Source organism: Trachypithecus francoisi, unplaced genomic scaffold (assembly GCF_009764315.1).
Source record: "Trachypithecus francoisi isolate TF-2019V2 unplaced genomic scaffold, Tfra_2.0 Lachesis_group16, whole genome shotgun sequence".
NCBI lineage: Eukaryota > Metazoa > Chordata > Mammalia > Primates > Cercopithecidae > Trachypithecus > Trachypithecus francoisi.
This window is the reverse complement of record NW_022681461.1, coordinates 63,404,704-63,431,444: the sequence shown is the minus strand read 5'-3', so window position 1 is coordinate 63,431,444 and position 26,741 is coordinate 63,404,704. Positions and strand designations below refer to the sequence as shown.

Sequence of the window (26,741 nt, the reverse complement as noted above, 5' to 3'; positions counted from 1 at the left end):
TTCTAACTGCTGTTGAGGTTAAACATCTTTCACATGTTTATTGGCCATTCTGATGCTCTCTTCTGCAAACTGTCAGTTCATAGCCTTTGTAGATCTTTTTTTTTTTTTTTTTTTGAGACGGAGTCTCGCTCTGTCGCCCAGGCTGGAGTGCAGTGGTGCAATCTCAGCTTATTGCAACCTTTGCCTCCCAGGTTCAAGTGATTCTCCTGCCTCAGCCTCCTGAGTAGCTAGGATTACAGGTGCCCACCACCATGCCTAGCTAATTTTTGTATTTTTAGTAGAGACAAGGTTTCACCATGTTGCCCAGGCTGGTCTCAAACTCCTGACCTCATGATCCGCCCGCGTCAGCCTCCCAAAGTGCTGGGATTCCAGGCGTGAGCCACCGCCCCCAGCTGCCTTTGTAGCTATTTCTGTTTGAATGTTTATCTCCCAACTTTCTGCTTCGGTTCTGTCAAGTTTTTGATCCCACTCCTGCCCTTTAGGCTTCTGATGCTCAGGTCTCCTCCAAGGTCCCAAGCACTGCTCCCCTACTCCTGTAGTTTAATCGTCCCGAACCATTCCTCCACACGATAGGATAGCAGTAGCCACAGTTTCAGCCAGCCTGAATCCAGGAGGGCAGAGAAATTCAGATTGAATTTGGCCCAATCAAAAGACAGTTCAAGTAATGGATGATCTCCAAAAGGTTTCTCTTCTAACTTTTAAGATCAAAGCCCTCATAACAATCCTCTAAAGAAACTCAGCCTGAAAGTTACATGAAATAATTTCTTTTTTCTTTCCTTTTTTTTTTTTTTTTAGAGACGGAGTCTCACTTTGTCTCGCCTAGGCTGGAGAGCAGTGGAGTGATCTTGGCTCACTGCAGCCTCTGCCTCCTGGGTTCAAGTGATTCTCCTGTCTCAGCCTCTGGATAACTGGGATTACAGGCATACACCACCACACCCGGCTAATTTTGTATTTTTAGTAGAGACGGGGTTTCACCATGTTGGCCAGGCTGGTCTCGAACTCCTGAACTCAAGTGATCCACCCGCCCTGACCTCCCAAAGTGCTGGGATTATAGGCGTGAGCCACCATACCCAGCCACATGACTTCTAATGAGGGAAGTGGTTGACAAAATCTCGGAATCCCTTCTATATTTTGTCCTTCAAATGTCAGTGTGGGTGATCTATTTAAAACAGAAGGCCGGCCGGGCGCGGTGGCTCAAGCCTGTAATCCCAGCACTTTGGGAGGCCGAGATGGGCGGATCACGAGGTCAGGAGATCGAGACCATCCTGGCTAACACAGTGAAACCCCGTCTCTACTAAAAAATACAAAAAACTAGCCGGGCGAGATGGCGGGTGCCTATAGTCCCAGCTACTCGGGAGGCTGAGGCAGGAGAATGGCGTAAACCCGGGAGGCGGAGCTTGCAGTGAGCTGAGATCCGGCCACTGCACTCCAGCCTGGGCGACAGAGCGAGACTCCGTCTCAAAAAAAAAAAAAAAAAAAAACAGAAGGCCAAAATGCCCTTCTCATTTTAATGAAATTCCCGGAATGAATTGCCCAGGTGATTAGGTCTATTTCAAGAAAATATGAAAACTCCACTGTCTCCCCCAGCAAGCTGGCTAATAGAGAAGCTACATTTCATATATTTCTTGACATGGAAAAGAGCCTGGATACCTACTTGGTCCAATTCTTTATTTTACAGCTAAAGAAACTGGCGAAAGGGGAAAGTGCTTGCCAAGGCCACATAACAAGATCAGAGACTGGTAGCACCCCAGCCTGCTTTTTCTCATTGCCCGGCTACCCATCACAGTGATATGGAAAAAAGATGCTAAAGGACTTTCCGGAAAGTTGTTTGGTATGAATTCACCACTAGAATCCTTGGAAACAACCACAGCAGCCCAAGGGTGCTGCGTGTTCAACAATCAAATAAATAAATAAAGGCTTTAAGTCAAACCACTGTCACATGACATAATACCTTAGTTTTAGAGAGCAAGGGAAAGGAATAGCATTATCATTTTCTTCCTAGCATCAACTCTTCCATCAGAGCAGCAGAATTGATTAAAACAAGGCTTCCAGAAAGGGCATGCCTGCTTAATTTGCATTCAAACCTCAAATTAAAGGAATACTGGCATGCAATTTATATTTCTTGCATGCAATTTATATTTCTTATTACCACAACCTAATTTGACCTTTTATGCAACCATCTCCCTTCAGTTCACAGACAGCAATTTTACTGAGACCGTGACAGGGATTTCTGGGCTTCTTTTTTTTTTTTCTTTTTGAAAAAAACAAAAGCAAAAAGCTTGCAAGTCCCCTGTCTTTTCCAATGGCGTTAAAAATCATTAAGGTAGAATCCTGGGTCTCCTTTTGCATAGAATATGCCCTGGTGTTTATTCTGTATAGAGTAATACACAGTTAACGATTAACTAAGCTACTCTCTTTTGCAGAGGCGATGGCTGTGCAGCATTCATTCAACAAATAGTTATCAAGCACTGACTATGTGTCGGCTGCTGTTACACAAAGGAGAAGATACAACTGCAAAGGAGATGCAGTTCTTGCTCCGAAGGAGCGTTATACAAGGCAGGTCATGCGCAGGGTGCTCCTGAACTCGGAGGAAGAGGTGATTCCCTTGCTGAGGGTGGGGATGATGACAGCCGCTTCACAAAGGAGACAAAATGTGAGCTGATTCTTCAAGAAAGGGATCACCAAGAAGAGGTGGGGGAGACCATCTGAGCAGAGGGCACAGCAAGAGGAAAGGTGCAGAGTGGGGCTCAACACAGATGGAGTGCTGGGGGATGGTAGCGGGAGATGAAGCTGGAGCGCTCTGAGTCACACTGTGAGGAGACTGACTGTCACACTGGGGAGACTGGACTTCACCCAGCAGACAGCAGAGACACCTATGGCAGGAAACGTCCCCATGATAATAAAGGTGGAAGTATTATAGATAGGCTGTGACCTGCATTAGGCTCTTCCACACAAAACCACACTCCAGGCAAACGAGTTTCCTCTCTGTTCCTGAAGCACAGTGAGCCCTGCCCTGCCTTGGGGTTTTGCTCCTGCCAAAGGGTTTGTTCCTGCAGACTGGGACACTCTTCCATCCGCTCTTTCACTGGCTGGCTTCTTTTCACACTCCAGGAGGAAACTCAATCCCCACTTCCTCTGAGAGTCCTTCTGTGGCCTGTCTTCCTAAACGTTCCCTCACCCCCTAGCTAGTCACTATTATATTAACCCTGTTTGGGTCCTTCTCAGGATTTATCACAACCTGAAATCATCTTGTTTCTGATTGCCTGTTTATTGCCTCCACCACTGGAATGGAAGTTCCATGAGGGCAGGGCCCCTGTTTTGTTCACTACCCATGTCTAGAAAGGCAGGCTGCAAAATCAATATTGATTGAATGAATTAACTAGTTAATGTGTTTCCAGACTACGCCCCCTTTTCTCCAACTGAACGAAGTATTTATGAGTATGAATGAGCAAGAGTGATAGTACTTATTACAATGCCTGTATGTCCAAGCCACACTGCACACCAATTTTTTTTTTTTTTCCTTTGCAGACAGATTCTCACTCCGTCACCCAGGCTGGAGTGCAGTGGCACGATCTCAGCTTACTGCAACCTCCACCTCCCAAGTTCAAATGATCGTCATGCCTCAGCCTCCCCCGTAGCTAGGATTACAGGTGCGTACCACTATGCCCAGCTAATTTTTGTATTTTTAGTAGAAACGGGGTTTTGTCATGTTGGCCAGGCTAGTCTCAAACTCCTGACCTCAGGTGATCCTTCTGCCTCGGCCTCCCAAAGTGCTATGATTACAGGCGTGAGCCACCACACCCGGCCCTAGACCGATTAAATCCTAATCTCTGGTGATGAGATCCAGACATCAGTATTTCAAGATCCCCTTGGGTGATTCCAATGTGTATCCAGTGCTGAGATTCTAATACTTTTGAAGGACAAGCACACAGACAATCTTCATTTTGTTTCCCAGATCTACCAGTTTTCATACATGAAGCCTAGGACATCTTACTTAGCTACTCCCTAGTCTGTGGAATCTGTCTTATTTTTTAGAAGTCAATACATTTGCAAATTTCAATATGTTACTTAAATTACTTGTGACACATATCACAAATAATCAAGATATATAAAGGCATCACAACCTCAAACTGAAACTTCCTAAATAGGAGAAGCAGCTTTTTAAAGCCCAAATATGCCATGATCCACCATGATCCATCTCAGGGCATAAAAAAAATAAATCCTTTATTATACCCAAAGCATTTCAGCTAGGATTTGAGATCTACAAAGATGGCAATTTAACCTCAAAGAGTTACTCACATTTCTACATACAAGTAATTTGTTGTTTGTGGTTTTATACCATAGAAAGTGTTTGGAAGTCCTTTGGAAAGGTAAACTTTGTGTACAGTTAATCATTTCCTGGGTGTTTGTCATATACTGGGCACTAGGATATAGAAATAGAAATAAGATAGAAGTCCAACTCTTGCAGCACTGAGAACAGGAGAGGTAAGACACAGCCAGTGTCATGACAGGTGTTACTCAAATACAGTCTTATAACAATGCTACCATTTATCAACCTTCTACTATGCATTTTGTGTGTGTGTAACTCACTATATACTCATAGCCATCCCAGAAGGCAGGTACTATTATTGTCATCTCCTCCCCTTTCTATTTTACAGATGAGGACTATAAGGTACAGAAAGGTTGAGTATCTTCTCTAGGGTCACACAGCCATTAAATGACCAGAGCCTGGATTCAAATCCAGACAGCCCAACTCCAGAGCCCTCATGCCCAACCATCATACTACATGGTGTCACGGGAACAAAGGGGCAGGAAAGACAATTTCTGGCTGTAGGAAGGTGATACTTCCTGGGAAAGACACCATTCGTGTTTGCCTTGAGAGATGGGGAGACTTTCAAGAGGCAGATGTGGGGAAGGACTGTTTCCCAGCAAGGGAATGGCATTTGTGAAGATCCAAAGGTTCTTGGTGAATGGCATGTTGTAGAGTGTAGGCTACATAATAAGAAGTAAGATAATGATGGGGAAATGGGCTAGGTTAGGGCCAGATTATGGAGTGTCAGAGGCTAGGGCCAGATTAAGGATTTGGACTTTAGTTAGCAGCCATTTGGGAGACCCTGAAGGCTGCTGAGTAGCACAGGCACGTGGAGCAAACTTGAGGATGGACTGGAGCGGGAGATGGCAATGGGAGACCACTTAGGAAGCCATTTTAATAATCCAGGCAAGGGGAAAAAAACAGCCTAGGAAAGTGACAATGAGATAAAACAGGAAGTAGCAAATGTGAGCGATTACAGAAGAAACTCAACAGGATTTGATGTTGGATTGGAACTTGGAGTAAACGGAAGAGTCAAAGATGCATCTCAGGTTACTTGATACTGGGAGGATGGAGACACCATTAACTCAGATAGATAGGGAAGACAGGAACAGGCTTGGCAGAAGAAAGGAGGCAGATAAATTTCCTTTGGGGATATAAGGAATTCATCTCATCATTCTCAAGCCAAACCACCAGGAAGATTTTCTATTATTTGAAGTCCTGTTCAGGAATCCTTCACACTAACTGCTTTCCAATTGTTCTGTGACCTTTTACCTACTGAAATTGAGACAGGCACTTGTTGTAAGAGACTTATTATATTTAATTACTTAGAGCCTTCTGTCCTAGAAGGCTATGATGTCGTGTAATCCCATCGAGAGTACAGGAAAGCCAAAAGTTAGTTTCTTTGTTCAAGGAATTCAAAGCAAGGTGGGGAGGAGGGAGGCAAGAACTGCTGTCCAACTTGGGCAAAAGTTACATCCTAGAATTCAATTTGAAACCATTAACAGTTCAAGACGTGTTGCTCTGGTTCTAAAGAGGTGAATGAACATTTGGGGAGTGAACAGTGCTAGAAGCTGCTGCAGGTAAATTACTCATAGCTCCTTCTCAGAAAGACAGTATGGTTTATTCCCTCATTACCCATGTGATCTGTGGACCAGTGCCGTTAGCACACGCCCTACCTCAGACCTACTAAATCAAAATCATTTTATTAGGATCTCCATATACACCCATTTATTTTGAGAGTACGGGCTTTGGAATCAGATGTATCTGGGTTTAAATCTCAGCTTAGTCACTTACCACTTACTAGCAGGTAGCCTGCTGTACTTGCTTCCTCATGTCTAAAATCAGTATGTGGTTCTACACCTTGGTTTCACATCAGAATAGGCCAGGAGTGCTTTCAGAAATTCCATGCCCAGACCACACTACACACCAATTACAACAGAATCTCTGGGGGTGGGATCCAAATATCAGGATTTAAAGACCTCCCAGGTAACTCCCATTTGCACTCAAGGCTGAGAACCACTCATGGCTTTGAAGAACAGGAGTGTGGCCATTGGAACCAGACAATCTTCACTTGTATCCTGTATCTACCACTTCTTATATCTGAGACTGGGGTTTCTTAACCTCTCGCTAAACTTTAACTTCCCTCATCTGTGAAATGAATATGACCTATAGTACCTCGTTCAAAGGACTCTGGGCACTGAAGGAGGTGAGACATGTAAAGTGCTTAGCACAGTGCACAATGAGTATTTGTTATTATTTATGCAAGGCGCAGCTTCCTTTGCAGAAAGAACCTAGGAAGCAACATGTGGGTTGAAGTATCATATAAACACCAATCTGCAGTCATGCTCATACCTTTCCCACCAGAGGTGACTTCCAATTACTTGGCTACCAAAAGGTTAGTGAGTTTTGCCTCAGCTATTGAAAAATTGCAAAAAAAAACTATTATTTTTCATTAGAGAAACTGAGGCAAACGTTGGTTGGCAAGTAACTTTTGCAGAACAGGTTGGGGGTTCTGCTGGAAGCATCCAAAATGCTTCCGGCTGTGGGGTCAGCACTAGGTACAGAAGCGGGCATGGCAGATCACACAATGCTTTTTCTTTGAACTGTCCTAGCACTTCGGGCAACAGACCCTGCACCTCATCTGTCTAGAGCCTCACAGCAATCTCTCCAGTTAGAAAATCTAGAAAGGGCTGGAAGGGTCTTTACAAAGACTCTGTCCAACTGCTTTGCTTTTTCGAGTGTTGCAAAGAGGTAACCAAGGCCCAGGGAGCTGAGAAGACTTATGCAGGGTCATATGCAATTTAAAGCCATAACCAGAAGGCATAAAATGATCCAGTCAGATGTAGAGGAAACAGCCTAGTAGTGAAAAATTGAATGAAAGGGGGAAAAAGACATAATAGTGCTTTGAACCAAAGAGCTTTATAAACACTTGTGGCTTTAACCTGCCCAGGAGGTAGATAAGCATGTGCCCTTTAGTTTGTCCTCACATTCAACCTCTCACAAGAGGTTAAGGAACACACCCAAGGTTGGAATTGACACTCAGACCTCCAGACTTCCTGGCTTTGGAGCTGGAAGTTCAGCCTCCACCTCCCTTGTCTATCAGGAAAAACATCTGGGTTATAATGCTTGAGGATGGGATATCAAGGGGAAGTGGTGGAAGTTCGGTTCTTCAAGAAACTTTGAGCAAGACTGCATGAGACCATGCTAGGGGCCCCTCCCATTCTCTGAGTCACGCCTCAAAGAAGTTTCTGCACTTCTATCCTGGAGGCTCCCCTTGTATGACCTTTAGGGTAATCTATTTGCCTAAGATGTTGGATGGAAGGAAAGAGAGCTGAGACTTCAAAATGTGTGAACAGACCCACCCCAAGGAGCTGCCTAAAGTAACAAAGCCTTTCCTTCACATGGCCACTTCTCCCTGTTCTAACAGGGATCCTCAGCCACATAAGCAAAGCAAGAGGAACAGGCAGGACCACAGAAGAAAAAGCAAGGGGAAGTCATCTTTAAAGGCCAAAAGGTCACATAAAACATAATAAAATACAACTGTTTCCTTTAAAAATTTTAATGGACAGGAAATGGTATAGAATAACTGCCAAGTCACATAAATTAACTTTTTTGTTAATGTTTGTGATCCCGGAAAGAACACACTATCAGTCGATGCAAATTGCATGGGCGTTTTCATCAGTCGGTGTCTGGGCACATGACCGAGTGTGGGCCACGAACCCATCTTTACTTGGTCCAGAAAAAAAAGTGGCTGCCATGTATGGCAGGCTTCAGATCTCCCTCAATCTCAGGGCTGGGCTCCGGTCTTGGTCTTGAGTGATAGGGATTCTCCGGTAAAGGTCGATCTGTTTTCACTTTGGTGACCTGGGAAGGGTGAAGAGGGCAAAAGCAAAGTTGAAAGCTAGGGTGGAGAAATCTGTAACCATCAACGCACCTCCTGGTGTCTCCCCAATGCTCCGGCTGCCACAACTGCTCCCCGACTTAAATCCCCAGCAAATCACATTCAGACTTATTTAATTCTTGAACAAACACTCAGGAAAGCCTACTTTATGTCATTCCATGTGGTAGAAACTAGGGATACAGAAGGGAACAAGATACTGTCCTCAAGGGGATCACAGTCTAGTGAGGGAGAAAGCCAGGAATAACAACTAAGATTTCCAAATTACCCCAATGACTAATGGCAATGATGGAGACAGGAACTGCCTGCTATAGGAGTAAGGACTGTGTACATCTAACCCATCCTGAAGGCTGGAGGTTTGGACTATTTTTGAAGAGGTAAGACTTAGCTTAAAGTCTGAGCAGGAGCCAGTCAGAAAGACAAGGGAGGAAAAGACATTCCAAGTAAAGAGTACATATGAAGATAGGCTTGTCTTCAGAATGGCTGAAGCAAAGTCTGCATGAAGAATGGAGGGAGATGAAGCATCACACCAAGCACTTATTGCTAGAAATGATGCTGGCACACGATTCCATTCCATTTTCACTCTTATGAGGTCATTCTGCAGGGGCTCACTGAGGCCACCTAGCTAATAGCGGAAGAAATAGTACACAAAGTCAGATATGCCTACTCCAAAGCTTGTGCTTCTTAATACCACACTACAGTGGTGGACAGGCCAGATGATAAAGGGTATTAAATGATACGCAAAGGTGTTTGCGTTTTAACCTGATGGTTAACAGGTGCCACTGAAGCAGGGCAGTAACTAAATCCCATCTCTGTAGGCTGGGAAGTGTGAAAGCTAGACTGGAGAAAGTCAAGACCCAAATCGGGGAGCTGAGCCAATAAGCCAGGAGAGTGGTGAAGTACTAAACTGCAACAGGGAGAGAGATACTTTATACTCACAGTATCCTCTGATGGTCACAAAAATCTCAACTGGAAAGCCAGCAGAAACTGCTGTCATTTTAAAGATAAATAGGCCCAGAGAAGTAAGAAGACATAAGGCCACAGCTGTCAATAGTCTTCTGATTATTCCTCTACTGGTCTGAACTCTTAAGTCACCTCATATAAGATGACCAGATTAATCTTCCTAGATGTATAAATTCAGAAACCTTTTATTGGGAACAGAGCTTTTGGGTATACAATCACACAATTATTATTATAACCACTTTATGAGGCATTATTATCTCTAGTTCACAGATGAAGACCAAGGAGGTTGGCATGCCTAAGATAAGATACACAGTAATGTCAGAGCTAAAGTTGGAACCTAAGTCTTCAATTCTACTAGTTTTGTTTGTTTGCTTTTGAAAGTTTTCCCAACGTCCTGCCATAAGCAGAGATGGTTCCTACTATCCACTAATGGTTTCTTGGTATTTGCAGCTCCTTTAAGGAATTAAAGACATTTATGAAATTGGCTGGGCACGGTGGCTTATGCCTGTAATCCCAGCACTCTGGGAGGCTGAGGCAGGCGGATCACTTGACGTCAGAGTTCAAGACCAGAACAGGCAACATAGTGAAACCCCATCTCTGCTAAAAATACAAAAATTAGCTGAGCATGGTGGCAGGCACCCGTAATCTCAGCTACTGAAGAGGCTGAGGCAGAATTGCTTGAACCCGGGAGGCAGAGGTTGCAGTGAGCAGAGACTGTGGCACTGTACTCCAGCCTGGGTGACAGAGTGAGACTCCACTTCAAAAACAAAAACAAGGGCCGGGCGCGGTGGCTCAAGCCTGTAATCCCAGCACTTTGGGAGGCCGAGACGGGCGGATCACGAGGTCAGGAGATCGAGACCATCCTGGCTAACATGGTGAAACCCCGTCTCTACTAAAAATACAAAAAAAAACTAGCCGGGCGAGGTGGCGGGCGCCTGTAGTCCCAGCTACTTGGGAGGCTGAGGCAGGAGAATGGCGTGAACCCGGGAGGCAGAGCTTGCAGTGAGCCGAGATTGCGCCACTGCACTCCAGCCTGGGCGACAGAGCGAGACTCCGTCTCAAAAAAAAAAAAAAAAAAAAAAAAAAACAAAAACAAAAACAAAAAAAATGTTGCCCAGGCTAGTCTTGAACTCGTGAGCTCAAGCAATCCTCCTGCCTCAGCCTCCCAAAGTGCTACAATTGCAGGTGTGAGCCATGGCACCTGGTCGAGAAACACACTTTTGAAAAGAGTAAAGATAATTTTTTTTTTTTATCTTATAGAGTTTAAAAAAGTGTTAATACAAAGATTCAAGAATATGCTTTCTTACTAGCATGACTTGTTATTTCTTCTTTCGTAAGTGTCAGAAATGAGAAAAGGTAGTTTTATTTGTTACATGTGTAAGTTCTACCACTTTCCAACCTAGAATTATCAACTATTTAAAATAATATGTTCAGTAAATCAAAAAGTATCTGAAAATAATCATGCCAGATACAAAAGACAAAAAGTTTGCTAAGTTATTACTTATGACACCAAGCTTATATTCACAGATGCTATACACAAAGAGATGGGAACTAGACCGGGGGCTAAGGTGGCAGGATCGCTTGAGCCCAGGATCTCAAGACCAGACTGGGTAACATAGCAAAATCCTGTCTCTACTAAAATACAAAAATTAGCTGGGCATGGTAGCCTGTGCCTGTAGTCCCAGCTACTCGGGAGGCTGAGGTGGGAGAATCACCCAAGCCCAGGAAGTCAAGGCTGCAGTGAGCTGTGATCGCACCACTGTATTCCAGCCTAGGAGACAGAGTGAGACCTGAGATTTTTCCTCCATGCCTTGCTACCTGTGCTGCCCCAGAGGGAACGGACAGAGCTGAGGCTGAAGAAGCAGGGATGGGTCAGATCATAAAGGGCCTGCATGCCATGTTATAGAGAAGATGCTTTATCTCACCAGCAATGGAGAGTCCCATCCAGTTTTTAAAAACACAGTGACATAGATTTATTTTCCACACAGATCACTCTTCTTGTGGAGGTGTAATTTTATCCTCAATTCTTCATCTAAAGCCCACATTGATCCACCCTCCTCTCCCAGAAATTCATGTACCCCAGGTTGAGAACTCCTGTCCAAGAATAAGATAACAGCAGCAGGAACAATGAGGGATTTAAAAAAAAATTCCAGGAGATGCTAATCTATAGGAAGTGATGACTGCATGGAATCAGAACAGTAGGGAATGAAGAATTCAGGTTTCTAGCTCTGACGTTTCAACAGATGGTGGTGTCACAACTAAGATAGGAAATATAGGAGAAAGAGAAACACTTTTAAAACTACAATTATGTAGTTTTTAAAAAAAATATTAGATATGTTCCTGAAAAATGTGGCATAAGCCTGATCCGATTTCCCCAGTGAATTCCACAATAACCTCCACAATGTTTTCAACTAAGTGTTTCACTAATACTTTAGCTTCCCCTACTCCCTTCTGTTCTCTAATTAGCTAATTAACTAAAAACAAATCTGCACATGCTAGAAGGTCTAAAGAAATATTTCTATTTTTTTCTGTTTTTTTTTTTTTTTAAAGACAGAGTCTCCCTCTGTTGCCTAGGTTGGAGTGCAGTGGCGCAATCTCAGCTCACTGCAAGCTCCGCCTCCTGGGTTCATGCCATTCTCCTGCCTCAGCCTCCCAAGTACCTGGGACTATAGGTGCTTGCCACCACGCCTGGCTAATTTTTTGTATTTTTAGTTGAGACAGGGTTTCACCATGTTAGCCAGGATGGTCTTGATCTCCTGACCTTGTGATCCGCCCACCCTGGCCTCCCAAAGTGCTGGGATTACAGGTGTGAGCCACTGCGCCCCGCCAGAAATATTTTTATTTTTAAAAATTCCTTTCTGGACTATGTATAATCACTGCCTAATTAATATGTTTGGTAAATCTGGTAAGTTCTTACATCGTATCTGTATTCACAGAGACCCTTTGCTGACCACCTCTTGCCTTTATCCCACCCCTGAGTCAGAAAGTGAGACCTCCAGGAGAAGCCTTTTTACCTTTGACAGTTCTCCCAGGTCAGGCCGCACCCAGCCCAGTTTGTCCAGCACACACTCGTCAAACTTTGCCTGCTGTTTGCGACAGTGACGAAATAACTGCTGGCCAGTATAATCAATGCAAGTCCAATATTCTGTAAAAGGCTCTGCGCAGTGACGTTTTATCTGCCTGGAAAAGAAGGCTGGGTTAAACAATGAAAAACAGAAAAATGGTAAAACAATGAAAAACAGAAAAGTGAGAAGAAAATAGGTACAGTCTCAAATACATAGCCTTGCTTTTTGAAAGGTATGTGAGTAAATATTCTTACCTCACTTACAAGACAACTTCAGGATCCACCAGTTGAGAACAAGTTAGTAAACAAAAAAGATTTCTGAGGTAGAAAACCTAATTTCTTTATGTAGTAAGAAGAAAGGAGTGTAGCCTAATGCATGCAAATTTTACTCAGAGAGGAACTCCTTACTTGGGGCCTATTTATTCTTTTCTTTAGATCCAATTCCTCAAAGGGTATCAGCTTAGCAAATTTAGAAGAGAAGGAGGCGGCCGGGCGCGGTGGCTCAAGCCTGTAATCCCAGCACTTTGGGAGGCCGAGACGGGCAGATCACGAGGTCAGGAGATCGAGACCATCCTGGCTAACACGGTGAAACCCCGTCTCTACTAAAAAATACAAAAACTAGCTGGGCGTGGTGGCCGGCGCCTGTAGTCCCAGCTACTTGGGAGGCTGAGGCAGGAGAATGGCGTGAACCCAGGAGGCGGAGCTTGCAGTGAGCTCAGATCCGGCTACTGTACTCCAGCCTGGGTGACAGCGAAACTCCGTCTCAAAAAAAAAAGAAGAGAAGGAGGCATAATTAGATAATGGACATGCTGACGGAAGTCAGAGGTGACAGACAATGGCAAAGGAAGAGACAAAATTATAAAAAGCAAATACACAAACTAACAAGCAGAAGATCCTGCTTGTTGGTATAAAGACAAACTGCACTCCACTCCTCAAAAGCTCAAGGTCCTCATTCTATTTACACATTGAACAAAAATAGATATTAATCCTTGCTATCAAGAACAAAGTTATATTATATTTGGTATTCTCTGTTAAGAAGCAGGGCAGCATATAATTCATTCTGTGGCTATCAAAAATGGCTAGAGAAAATTTAACTTCTGTGTATAAAAAGAATAAGCTTCAGTTTTTTGCAAAATCCCCCTTATCATTCAACCCTGCCAGTATGCATGTTCAAGCAAGAATAAAATACCATCATTTTATGTAAAAGCCATACTTGAGGCAGTGAAATTCAGAACACCTCTTTCTCCCAATGAAATAATAATTTTATTATTTAAGTGCTTACCTGTCACACTCCAGAAATCTAGCTACACTCTCACATGAATCATGTTTAACATGGATCAGGAAGGAAGGATTTCAGAGATGGCCTACAGAAGTATACAGTGACAAATCTGCTTTCCACTCTTGCCCAATAAGCCACTCAGCTGCCCTCCTGGAGGTCCACCAATGTCATCGGTTTCTTAGGTTTCCGTTCCAGGTATTCTAAGCACAACCTGCACCCACAAACTTCTACACAAGAATCACTTTGGTAGAAAGCAACCGTTTCCAATGGGAGTTATATATTCCTCCAAAACGCTGCAGCAGCAGACGGGCTACAAGCCACTACTCTAGTAGCACGGATCCCTGTTCTGGACCCCGTTCCCCATACCTAACAATTATCTACTAATGCCTATAACCAGCAACTTCAGCAGTGAGAAATTCCTCTATGGAGGCAGTTAGGCACCTTGGGAATTTGTGAAATCCAGACATTCCCCGCTTAAAATGTACTACCACTGGGCCATGGAAAAAAAGTTTTGCAAAAGTTCTCTTAGAAAATAAAAATTGTGACCGGCGGAGCAAGATGGCCGAATAGGAGCAGCTCCAGTCTCCAACTCCCAGCGCGAGCGACACAGAAGACCGGTGATTTCTGCGTTTTCAACTGAGGTACTGGGGTCATCTCGCTAGGGAGTGCCGGACAATCGGTGCTGGTCAGCTGCTGCAGCCTGACCAGCGTGAGCTGAAGCAGGGCGAGGCATCGCCTCACCTGGAAGCGCAAGGGGGAAAGGAATCCCTTTTCCTAGCCAGGGGAACTAAGACACACAACACCTGGAAAATCGGGTAACTCCCACCCCAATACTGCGCTTTAAGGAAACAGGCACACCAGGAGAATATATCCCACACCTGGCCGGGAGGGTCCCACGCCCACGGAGCCTCCCTCACTGCTAACACAGCCGTCTGCGGCGATCTATCCGCAAGGCAGCAGCGAGGCTGGGGGAGGGGCGCCCGCCATTGCTGAGGCTTAAGTAGGTGAACAAAGCCGCTGGGAAGCTCGAACTGGGTGGAGCTCACAGCAGCTCAAGGAAGCCTGCCTGTCTCTGTAGACTCTACCTCTGCGGACAGCGCACAGCTGCAGCCCATTAGGGGAAAGAGCGGGGGCGGTGCAGACGCGAACGACTCTGTCTGACAGCTTTGGGGAGGGCCGTGGATCTCCTAACGCGGAGGTTGAGATCGAGAACGGACAGACTGCCTGCTCAGGTGGGTCCCTGACCCCTGAGTAGCCTAGCTGGGAGACATCCCCCACTAGGGGCAGTCTGACACCCCACACCTCACAGGGTGGCGTCATCCCTGAGAGGAAACTTCCAAAGAAAGAATCAGACAGGTACACTCGCTGTTCAGCAATATTCTATCTTCGGCAACCTCTGCTGCTGATACCCAGGCAAACAGGGTCTGGAGTGGACCTCAAGCAATCTCCAACAGACCAACAGACAGTCCTTCTGACTGTCAGACGGAAAACTATCAAACAGGAAGGACACCTATACCAAAACCCCATCCGTACGCCACCATCATCAAAGTCCAGAGACAGATAAAACCACAAAGATGGGGAAGAAGCAGGGCAGAAAAGCTGGAAATTCAAAAAATAAGAGCGCATCTCCCCCTGCAAAGGAGCGCAGCCCATCGCCAGCAACGGATCAAAGCTGGTCAGAGAATGACTTTGACGAGATGAGAGAAGAAGGCTTCACTCCATCAAACCTCTCAGAGCTAAAGGAGGAATTACGTACCCAGCGCAAAGAAACTAAAAATCTTGAAAAAAAAGTGGAAGAATTGACAGCTAGATAATTAATGCAGAGAAGATCATAAACGAAATGACAGAGATGAAAACCATGACACGAGAATACGTGACAAATGCACAAGCTTCAGTAACCGACTCGATCAACTGGAAGAAAGAGTATCAGCGATTGAGGATCAAATGAATGAAATGAAGCGAGAAGAGAAACCAAAAGAAAAAAGAAGAAAAAGAAATGAACAAAGCCTGCAAGAAGTATGGGATTATGTAAAAAGACCAAATCTACGTCTGATTGGAGTGCCTGAAAGTGAGGGGGAAAATGGAACCAAGTTGGAAAACACTCTTCAGGATATCATCCAGGAGAACTTCCCCAACCTAGTAGGGCAGGCCAACATTCAAATTCAGGAAATACAGAGAACGCCACAAAGATACTCCTCCAGAAGAGCAACTCCAAGACACATAATTGCCAGATTCACCAAAGTTGAAATGAAGGAAAAACTTAAGGGCAGCCAGAGAGAAAGGTCGGGTTACCCACAAAGGGAAGCAGCCCTCAGAATAACAGCAGACTCTCGGCAGAAACTCTACAAGCCAGAAGAGAGTGGGGGCCAATATTCAACGTTCTTAAAGAAAAGAATTTTCAACCCAGAATTTCATATCCAGCCAAACTAAGCTTCATCAGTGAAGGAAATAAAATCCTTTACAGATAAGCAAATGCTTAGAGATTTTGTCACCACCAGGCCTGCCTTACAAGAGACCCTGAAGGAAGCCCTAAACATGGAAAGGAACAAGCGGTACCAGCCATTGCAAAAACATGCCAAAATGTAAAGACCATCGAGGCTAGGAAGAAACTGCATCAACTAACGAGCAAAATAACCAGTTAATATCATTGACAGGATCAAGTTCACACATAACAATATTAACCTTAAATGTCAATGGACTAAATGCTCCAATTAAAAGACACAGACTGGCAAACTGGATCAAGAGTCAAGACCCATCAGTCTGCTGTATTCAGGAGACCCATCTCACATGCAGAGACATACATAGGCTCAAAATAAAGGGATGGAGGAAGATCTACCAAGCAAATGGAGAACAAAAAAAGCAGGGGTTGCAATCCTAGTCTCTGATAAAACAGACTTTAAACCATCAAAGATCAAAAGAGACAAAGAAGGCCATTACATCATGGTAAAGGATCAATTCAACAGGAAGAGCTAACTCTCCTAAATATATATGCACCCAATACAGGAGCACCCAGATTCATAAAGCAAGTCCTTAGAGACCTACAAAGAGACTTAGACTCCCATACAATAATAATGGGAGACTTCAACACTCCACTGTCAACATTAGACAGATCAACGAGACAGAAAGTTAACAAGGATATCCAGGAATTGAACTCATCTCTGCACCAAGCGGACCTAATAGACATCTATAGAACTCTCCACCCCAAAGCAACAGAATATACATTCTTCTCAGCACCACATCGCACTTATTCCAAAATTGACCACATAATTGGAAGTAAAGCACTCCTCAGCAAATGTACAAGAACAGAAATTATAACAAACTGTCTCTCAGACCACAGTGCAATCAAACTAGAACTCAGGACTAAGAAACTCAATCAAAACCGCTCAACTACATGGAAACTGAACAACCTGCTCCTGAATGACTACTGGGTACATAACGAAATGAAAGCAGAAATAAAGATGTTCTTTGAAACCAATGAGAACAAAGATACAACATACCAGAATCTCTGGGACACATTTAAAGCAGTGTGTAGAGGGAAATTTATAGCACTAAATGCCCACAAGAGAAAGCAGGAGAGATCTAAAATTGACACTCTAACATCACAATTAAAAGAACTAGAGAGGCAAGAGCAAACACATTCAAAAGCTAGCAGAAGGCAAGAAATAACTAAGATCAGAGCAGAACTGAAGGAGATAGAGACACAAAAAACCCTCCAAAAAATCAATGAATCCAGGAGTTGGTTTTTTGAAAAGATCAACAAAATTGACAGACCGCTAGCTAGACTAATAAAGAAGAAAAGAGAGAGGAATCAAATAGACGCAATAAAAAATGATAAAGGGGATATCACCACCGACCCCACAGAAATACAAACTACCATCAGAGAATACTATAAACACCTCTACGCAAATCAACTAGAAAATCTAGAAGAAATGGATAATTTCCTGGACACTTACACTCTCCCAAGACTAACCAGGAAGAAGTTGAATCCCTGAATAGACCAATAGCAGGCTCTGAAATTGAGGCAACAATTAATAGCCTACCCACCAAAAAAAGTCCAGGACCAGATGGATTCACAGCTGAATTCTACCAGAGGTACAAGGAGGAGCTGGTACCATTCCTTCTGAAACTATTTCAATCAATAGAAAAAGAGGGAATCCTCCCTAACTCTTTTTATGAGGCCAACATCATCCTGATACCAAAGCCTGGCAGAGACACAACAAAAAGAGAGAATTTTAGACCAATATCCCTGATGAACATCGATGCAAAAATCCTCAATAAAATACTGGCAAACCGGATTCAGCAGCACATCAAAAAGCTTATCCACCATGATCAAGTGGGCTTCATCCCTGGGATGCAAGGCTGGTTCAACATTCGCAAATCAATAAACGTAATCCAGCATATAAACAGAACCAAAGAAGAACCACATGATTATCTCAATAGATGCAGAAAAGGCTTTTGACAAAATTCAACAGCCCTTTATGCTAAAAACGCTCAATAAATTTGGTATTGATGGAACGTACCTCAAAATAATAAGAGCTATTTATGACAAACCCACAGCTAATATCATACTGAATGGGCAAAAACTGGAAAAATTCCCTTTGAAAACTGGCACAAGACAGGGATGCCCTCTCTCACCACTCCTATTCAACATAGTGTTGGAAGTTCTGGCTAGGGCAATCAGGCAAGAGAAAGAAATCAAGGGTATCCAGTTAGGAAAAGAAGAAGTCAAATTGTCCTGTTTGCAGATGACATGATTGTATATTTAGAAAGCCCCATTGTCTCAGCCCAAAATCTGCTTAAGCTGATAAGCAACTTCAGCAAAGTCTCAGGATACAAAATTAATGTGCAAAAATCACAAGCATTCTTATACACCAGTAACAGACAAGCAGAGAGCCAAATCAGGAATCAACTTCCATTCACAATTGCTTCAAAGAGAATCAAATACCTAGGAATCCAGCTTACAAGGGATGTAAAGGACCTCTTTAAGGAGAACTACAAACCACTGCTCAGTGAAATCAAAGAGGACACAAACAAATGGAAGAACATACCATGCTCATGGATAGGAAGAATCAATATCGTGAAAATGGCCATACTGCCCAGGTTATTTATAGATTCAATGCCATCCCCATCAAGCTACCAATGACTTTCTTCACAGAATTGGAAAAAACGGCTTTAAAGTTCATATGGAACCAAAAAAGAGCCCGCATTGCCAAGACAATCCTAAGTCAAAAGGACAAAGCTGGAGGCGTCACGCTACCTGACTTCAAACTATACTACAAGGCTACAGTAACCAAAACAGCATGGTACTGGTACCACAACAGAGATATAGACCAATGGAACAGAACAGAGTCCTCAGAAATAATACCACACATCTACAGCCATCTGATCTTTGACAAACCTGAGAGAAACAAGAAATGGGGAAAGGATTCCCTATTTAATAAATGGTGCTGGGAAAATTGGCTAGCCATAAGTAGAAAGCTGAAACTGGATCCTTTCCTTACCCCTTATACGAAAATTAATTCAAGATGGATTAGAGACTTAAATGTTAGACCTAATACCATAAAAACCCTAGAAGAAAATCTAGGTAGTACCATTCAGGACATAGGCATGGGCAAGGACTTCATGTCTAAAACACCAAAAGCAACGGCAGCAAAAGAAAAAATTGACACATGGGATCTAATTAAACTAAAGAGCTTTTGCACAGCCAAAGAAACTACCATCAGAGTGAACAGGCAACCTACAGAATGGGAAAAATTTTTGCAACCTACTCATCTGACAAAGGGCTAATATCCAGAATCTACCAAGAACTCAAACAAATATACAAGAAAAAAGCAAACAACCCCATCAAAAAGTGGGGAAAGGATATGAACAGACATTTCTCAAAAGAAGACATCCATACAGCCAACAGACACATGAAAAAATGCTCATCATCACTGGCCATCAGAGAAATGCAAATCAAAACCACAATGAGATACCATCTCACACCAGTTAGAATGGCAATCATTAAGAAGTCAGGAAACAACAGGTGTTGGAGAGGATGTGGAGAAATAGGAACACTTTTACACTGTTGGTGGGATTGTAAACTAGTTCAACCATTATGGAAAACAGTATGGCGATTCCTCAAGGATCTAGAACTAGATGTACCATATGACCCAGCCATCCCACTACTGGGTATATACCCAAAGGATTATAATTACTCTACTACAAAGACACATGCACACGTTTGTTTATTGCGGCACTATTCACAATAGCAAAGACTTGGAATCAACCCAAATGTCCATCTGTGACAGACTGGATTAAGAAAATGTGGCACATATACACCATGGAATACTATGCAGCCATCAAAAAGGATGAGTTTGCGTCCTTTGTAGGGACATGGATGCAGCTGGAAACCATCATTCTTAGCAAACTATCACAAGAAGAGAAAACAAACACCGCATGTTCTCACTCATAGGTGGGAACTGAACAATGAGATCACTTGGACTCGGGAAGGGGAACATCACACACTGGGGCCTATCATGGGGAGGGGGGAGGAGGGAGGGATTGCATTGGGGAGTTATACATGATATAAACGTCATGCACATGTACCCTAGAACTTAAAGTATAATAAAAAAAAAAAAAAAAAAAAAAAGAAAAGAAAAATGTTTAGGCTGGATGCGGTGGCTCACGCCTGTAATCCCAACAGCTTGGGAGGCCAAGGTAGGCGGATCACTTGAGGCCAGGAGTTCAAGACCAGCCTGACAACATGGCGAAACCCCATCTCTACTAAAAATACAAAAATTAGCCAGGCGTGGTGGCACATACCTGTAATCCCAGCTACTCAGGTGGCTGAGGCACAAGAATCACTTGAACCCAGGACGCAGAGGTTGCAGCAAACCAAGATCATGCCACAGCACTACAGTCTGGGTGACAGAGTGAGACTCTGTCTCAAAAAGAAGAAAAATTGTTTAAATAAATACACACACACACACTCAACCTTGCTGGCAATCAAATCAATGCAAATTGAAACATCCAAAAATATTTGCACCCCCCAAATATTTAAATACTATGCATACCAGAAGCCAGCGCTGAGGACAGCATAAATTGATCCAACATTTAAAAACCAAAAGCAATTGCTGGGCTCGGTGGCTCATGCCTGTAATCCTAGCACTTTGGGAGGCCAAGGCAGGCGGATCACGAGGTCAGGAGATCGAGACCACGGTGAAACCCCGTCTCTACTAAAAATACAAAAAATTAGCTGGGCGTGGTGGTAGGCGCCTGTAGTCCCAGCTACTAAGGAGGCTGAGGCAGGAGAATGGTGTGAACCCAGGAGGTGGAGCTTGCAGTGAGCCAAGATCGAGCCATTGCACTCCAGCCTGGGCAACAGAGCGACATTCTGTCTCAAAAAAAAAAAAAAAAAAAAAGCAAAGCAATAAAGTTCAAGAGCCATAATAACGTTCAAAGCCTTTTATAGAATAATCTCACTGTTAGGAAATTTATGCCAGTGAATTATTAACTAATGAAAACGATCTATACGCAAAGGTAATCACTGCAGATTTATCCAAAATAATCAAAAACTGAAATCAACAATGATGTTCAATAACAGGAATTGGTCAGGTATGTTATGGTTGGTTTATCCACTGATGGAATAATATATAACCATTAAAAATGATGATTATGGCCAGGTGTGGTGGCTCACACCTATAATCCCAGAACTCTGGGAGGCCAAGGAGAGCGGATCACTTGAGGTCAGGAGTTCGAGACTAGCCTGGCCAACATGGTGAAACCCCATCTCTACCAAAAATACAAAAAAATTATCCAGGCTTAGTGGTGCAGGCCTGTAGACATGTGAATCGCTTGAAGCCAGGAGGCAGAGGTTGCAGTGAGCCAAGATCACACCATTGCACTCCAGCCTGGGCAACAGAGTGAGACTTCGTCTCAAAAAAAAAAAAAAAAATCATGAAGACTATACAGCAACTTCAAAGAATGTTTCCAATAATGTCAAGTGAAAAATAAAAATGAATTTCTCAATGTATACATACTACAATTATAACCACCAAAATATCTTTGCATAAGGACAAAGAGAGCAGAAGCAAGAAAGAAGGAAAGCAGCTACTGTGCTAAGGTATCTATTTTTCTTTTCTCTAATGTCACTGTCGTTGACATTGGTGGTTTTTGCCTAGTCAGCAGTCATTCCCCCATTCTTCTGTAACATCCTTCTAATTTTCCTTTGGGAACAACCCCTCCCTGTCTCTCAGCAATGTGGTTTGGATGAAGCGAAGTCCACTCTCCATCTCAGGCCTAATCAATCGAAGCCTTTTATTTCCTGAAGCACAAGTGATGCAATGATATGTATATGAAGTCAGCCAGCCAGGACAATTAGACTCAGTCCAGGAGCTTCTGCTCACTTCTAGATAAAGGGCGCACTTTGTCTAGGTTTGCTAAGCAAGTATCAACAGAATAGCAACTTGAGTGGCTGGTGGCCATTTGTGGTACAGCAAGGTGACAGCCTTTCTGAAATGAGGTAAACAGAGAAAACCAGAACTAAAAGACTGTGAAAACAGGAGAGGCAAAAAGACATCAAGTAATTGTGAAATTATTTAAGCCCTTGAATCCAGTCCTGCCTGATGCCAGGCCTATTTCTGGACTTCAGAGTTACAAGAGCCAATTTCCTTTGAGTTGACTTTCTCTCCTTTTAAATAGAGTGCTAATATGCTTGTTAAAACATTTTCCTACAATTATACAGTTTAGGTTTTTTTTACTTAAGTATCAAGCACAGTGACCTACCTAAAACCTAACTCTGAATACAATTTTCTTTCCATCATACCTGTGTTCTGTAGTAATGACAACAACCTAGTGAATGCCTGCTTAAAAAGGACTGTGCTAAGTTGTTTTACATGCCTTTTCAAATTTTTCACAGCAAAAAGACTTTCCCCTTGCTGTAGCAAAAATGGTCACCAGTCACTTGCTTAGCAAACCTAAATAGGTATTATTTTACAATTTGGAAACTGAGATTCATGGAGATTAAAGAACTTGCCAGATAATAAAAATAAAACCAAAAATAATTGTCATCCTTTGAATGTTTTATATTGGTCTGATTTCAAAGCCTATGTACTTCCTACTAAAATCCACATTATTAGCTGGCTGTTCAGTTATTAATTTAAACCTTTATGTTTCAACCAAGTAGGCACCGATACCAAAAGATTTTTACCTAAAGAAGTCCAAAGCACACTTGTTGACCAGCTTGCCTTCCTCCAAACACCGCCTCGGATCTTTCTCTTCCCAGCGGCAGAGCATAAACTCCTTGTTGGGCTTATCACACTGAGCTCCATAGTGATGGGCCGCAGCTTTAAGCACAGCAGAACTAACTTTCACCTAGGAAAGGAAAGATGGGACAAAGACCACAGACTGTGAACCAGAATACCACTTTCTCAACTTAACCTCACGCAGGTCAGAATAGAGAACACAAAAGTAGCACTGTTCTGACTTTACCAAGAAAATTAAACACTGTCATTTTTTTTTTTTTTTTTTTGGTCACTCCCATCACCCAGGCTGGAATGCAGTGACGCGATGTCGGCTCACTGCAACTTCGGCCTCCCAGGCTCAAGTGATTCTGCTGCCTCAGCCTCCCAAGTAGCTGGGATTACAGGCATGAGCCATCTCGCCCGGAGATTCTTTATAATCTGTGGTGATTTAGAGAACACGAAGCTCTTTCACATATATTATTTTCTTCACTTTTACAACAATCTCATGAAAAGATTACTATTCCCATTACTATCCCCATTTTAGAGTGGAAGAAATGGCACCCCAATAGAATCTTTAGATATGTATGGTAGACAGAAAGGGGGTGTGGAGAAGGATGGAGGCTTCTGGGATGTAGGGAGAGGAACCAACTCTGGAGAGCTTCACTGAGTTTCTGCTGCTGGAATAAAATTAATAGATATATAAGGCTGGGCACAGTGGCTCATACAGGTAATCCCAGCACTTTGGGAGGCCAAAGCAGGCAGATCACTTGAGGTCAGGAGCTCAAGACCAGCCTGGCCAACACGGTGAAAGCTCATCTCTAGTGAAGATACTAGAGATGTATCTGGGCATGGTGGTATACACCTATAATCCCAGCTACTAGGGAGGTTGAGGCATGAGAATTGCTTGAACCCAGGAGGCAGAGGTTGCAGTGAGCCAAGATCACGCCACCACACTCCAGCCTGGCTGACACAGCAAGACTCTGTCTCAAAAAAAAAAAAAAAAAAAAAAAGAATTAAATTAAATCAAATTAATGGATAAATAAAACTCCCAGAGGACTACAGAGTCACAGAAGATGAGGCTGTAAGGGATCACAAACAGCATCTAGTCCATCTAGTAGTAATTAATAATAAAGTGCTAAAATCTGCAAATTTTTTAAAAATCAGAGCATATCCAAGGTTGCCATCCCTTTATGCCCACCAGTTTCCCTCAATAGCATTTTAGTGATATTTTCTTGAGAAGATACACAGTGTAGTACAGCCAGTACAGAAAGAACTGTAAACTGCCCAGGGCCTACTAACAACTGCTTAAGCAAGAGACCTGCTGGTCCCTTTTCTGTACTACCTTTTCTTATACCAACACCACAATGTTTTAATTACTGTCACTGAAGAGAACATTTTGTTATCTGGGAGAACCATCCTCTTCATTCTTCCTTTTCAAAACTTTTCTGGCTATTCCTTCAGAAGAACACCTTCCCCCAACAATTTGCATTCAAATTGTATTAAATTGAGTTATATACTAAATTAGGGAACAATGGGCACTTTTATAAAACTGGGTACCTGCTCAAACTTCACATCCTCAGAGAGTCTCTCTCTAATCATCTTATATAAGCTAGCATCAGTGGTCACTCGTGTGGTCTGGTCTTAGCACTCGTGCTAAGTCTGATCAATTCTAGATATACTTGTTCTTTCCTCTCTGTAAGCACAATCTCTGTGTAAGCACCAACCACGCTGGGGTCATCAACATCTTTCTCAATAATTTTAAGAGCCACTGAGTGGTCTGTGTGTGACTAGATTATAAGCTCCAAGAGAGAAGGGATTTTGTTTTCAACAGAGATTCACTACTGTAAAGATATCAATTCTCCCTAAATTAATATATGGTAATTAAATATAATGTTGACTACGGTACACACCAAGCACCCAAAATAGTGTCTAGCATAAGTAGTTGTTGAGCACCCACTCTTTGCTAAATGGGGATACAATAATTAGAAAACAGATATGAATACATGAATTACACCTTCTCATCCACAACACAGTACTTCTCTCCATGTATTCATATTCAGGTCATTCTTGTCCTTTGGTTAAAATGACAGTTTCCTTCATTATAGGGACCTTGAACATTTGTTTATTCCTCAGTATTTTAGCACTTTTGATACCATCTAAATAGGATAGTTTTTCTATTAGATTTTCAAACTGCTTGCTTTTGAAAATCTGCTTGTTTACTGCTTGCTTGTACACTGTATTTTCTCTTCAGCCATCTTACTGAACTCCTGTTAGTTCTGACACAAAACTCAAGAAGATTAACAGAAAAACTGCCATTTACAAATAAAAACTGTCTCTTTCCCTTCTCATACTTTATTTTTTCTTCTTATTCTCATTTCCTATTTTATTGCTTTGACCAATCCCTTCAGGCCAATACAGATGAAGAGCAATGACAGCAGACAACTTTCCCTTTTTCTAAAATTAAAAGCAGGTTTAGTATAATATTTGCTGTTGGTATCTGGAATATAGTTGTTTGGGTATTCCTTGTTAAGAAAACTTCTTTCTAATTCTAATTAGTTTTGCTTTACCCATGTTTTCTATACCAGAAAAGAATAAAATTTTTAGGCTTCGTTACATTAATTTATAAATATAACATAGAGCATTAACAGATTTTGTAAAACAGATCCAATGTATTTCTAGAATAAAATCTAGTCTGTCACAGTGTATTATGCTTTAATACACTACTGAATTTGATTTGTAAAATTAAAAATTTTTGTGTGAGAACAGTCTGTAATTTTATTTTATTTTATTATTATTATTTTTTTGGGACTGAGTTTTGATCTTGTCCAGGCTGGAGGGCAGTGGTGCAATCTCGGCTCACCACAACCTCCGCCTCCCGGGTTCAGGTGATTCTCCTGCCTCAGCCTTCCTGAGTAGCTGGGATTACAGGCATGCACCACCACACCCAGCTAATTTTGTATTTTTGGTAGAGACAGCGTTCCTCCATGTTAGTCAGGCTGGTCTCGAACTCCCGACCTCAGATGATCCTCCCGCCTCAGCCTCCCAAAGTGCTGGGATTATAGGCATGGGCCACTGTGCCCAGCTGTAATTTTATTTTGTATGCACTTTACGCAGCTAGGTTATTAATAAAAGGCAAGGAAAGATGACAAGGGTAATAATTAATCTATACACTATAGAAAGGAGAATAAAGTTATGACTATGTCTATTAATAGTGCAACTGTTACAATTATCAAAAATAAAGTTATGACATAAGTGAAATCTGCCATGATGACTCTAATAAATTTATGTTTAAAATCTGTAAAGTTTTCGTATTAAAGTTTTTGAAAATAATTTATTTAGGAAAACTGAGTGGCACACATTTGCTTGTTTTATTACCTATAAACAACTAGGAGAATAAAAACTAACACTCAAACTTTTTTAAAAGCTTAATATATTTTAATAATTAGGTTAGTTATATTTACTTGTCATATGCCTTAAAAGAGCTTTAACTGGCTGATTCAACTATTCAAAGGGCCAAAACTATAAGGCCTGCCTGCATTACTTATTTCCCTACAAATGTGGAAATCTTATCAAAACGAACGTATACTCATGTTGTTGAGCATATAAAACACCGTCCCTGTCACAGGAAAATAAAGGAAGACATTGAGTCTGTTTTGTAATTAATGAAAAAGAGGGATGTGCTAGAGACAGCACAGTGAGTCAGTGGCAACCCCAGTGGCAACCCCAGAACTGGAACACTGAGATTGTGACCTCCAATGAGGCTTCTTCCCATGATATCACCATCACTGAGGTGGATGAGCCTGAGATGTCACCATATCCCCTCACCTGCTTCTTCACTAAGACTGATGAATTCCAACAGAAACAACATCCTTTCACAGCTGTTTACTGTGAATACCCTCTCAAATTCATTCAGCTCTCTTTGTCTCAAAGAACACAGAATTTCAGCATCCTTCCTCATTTATTCTCACAACAGCCTCACTGCGCAGCAGGGTTACACAGTC

At 42.6% G+C, this 26,741-nt stretch overlaps 1 protein-coding gene across 2 annotated transcripts in view; it reads right to left on the bottom strand.

The window, feature by feature from the left end:
• Positions 1-26,741, bottom strand: part of NDUFA8 (NADH:ubiquinone oxidoreductase subunit A8) — a 34,068-nt gene that overhangs the window by 4,005 nt on the left and 3,322 nt on the right. Inside the window, exons 2-4 of one of the 2 annotated variants that reach the window (XM_033237568.1) lie at positions 22,707-22,870; positions 12,188-12,353; positions 7,856-8,176 (exon numbers count right to left, since the gene is read on the bottom strand). In XM_033237568.1, coding sequence (XP_033093459.1) covers positions 8,039-8,176; positions 12,188-12,353; positions 22,707-22,870 — 468 coding nt within the window. In that variant the 3' untranslated portion in view covers positions 7,856-8,038. Of the gene's footprint in view, positions 1-7,855; positions 8,177-12,187; positions 12,354-22,706; positions 22,871-26,741 lie in introns of those variants that run through there. The other variant, XM_033237569.1, reaches the window with a different exon arrangement.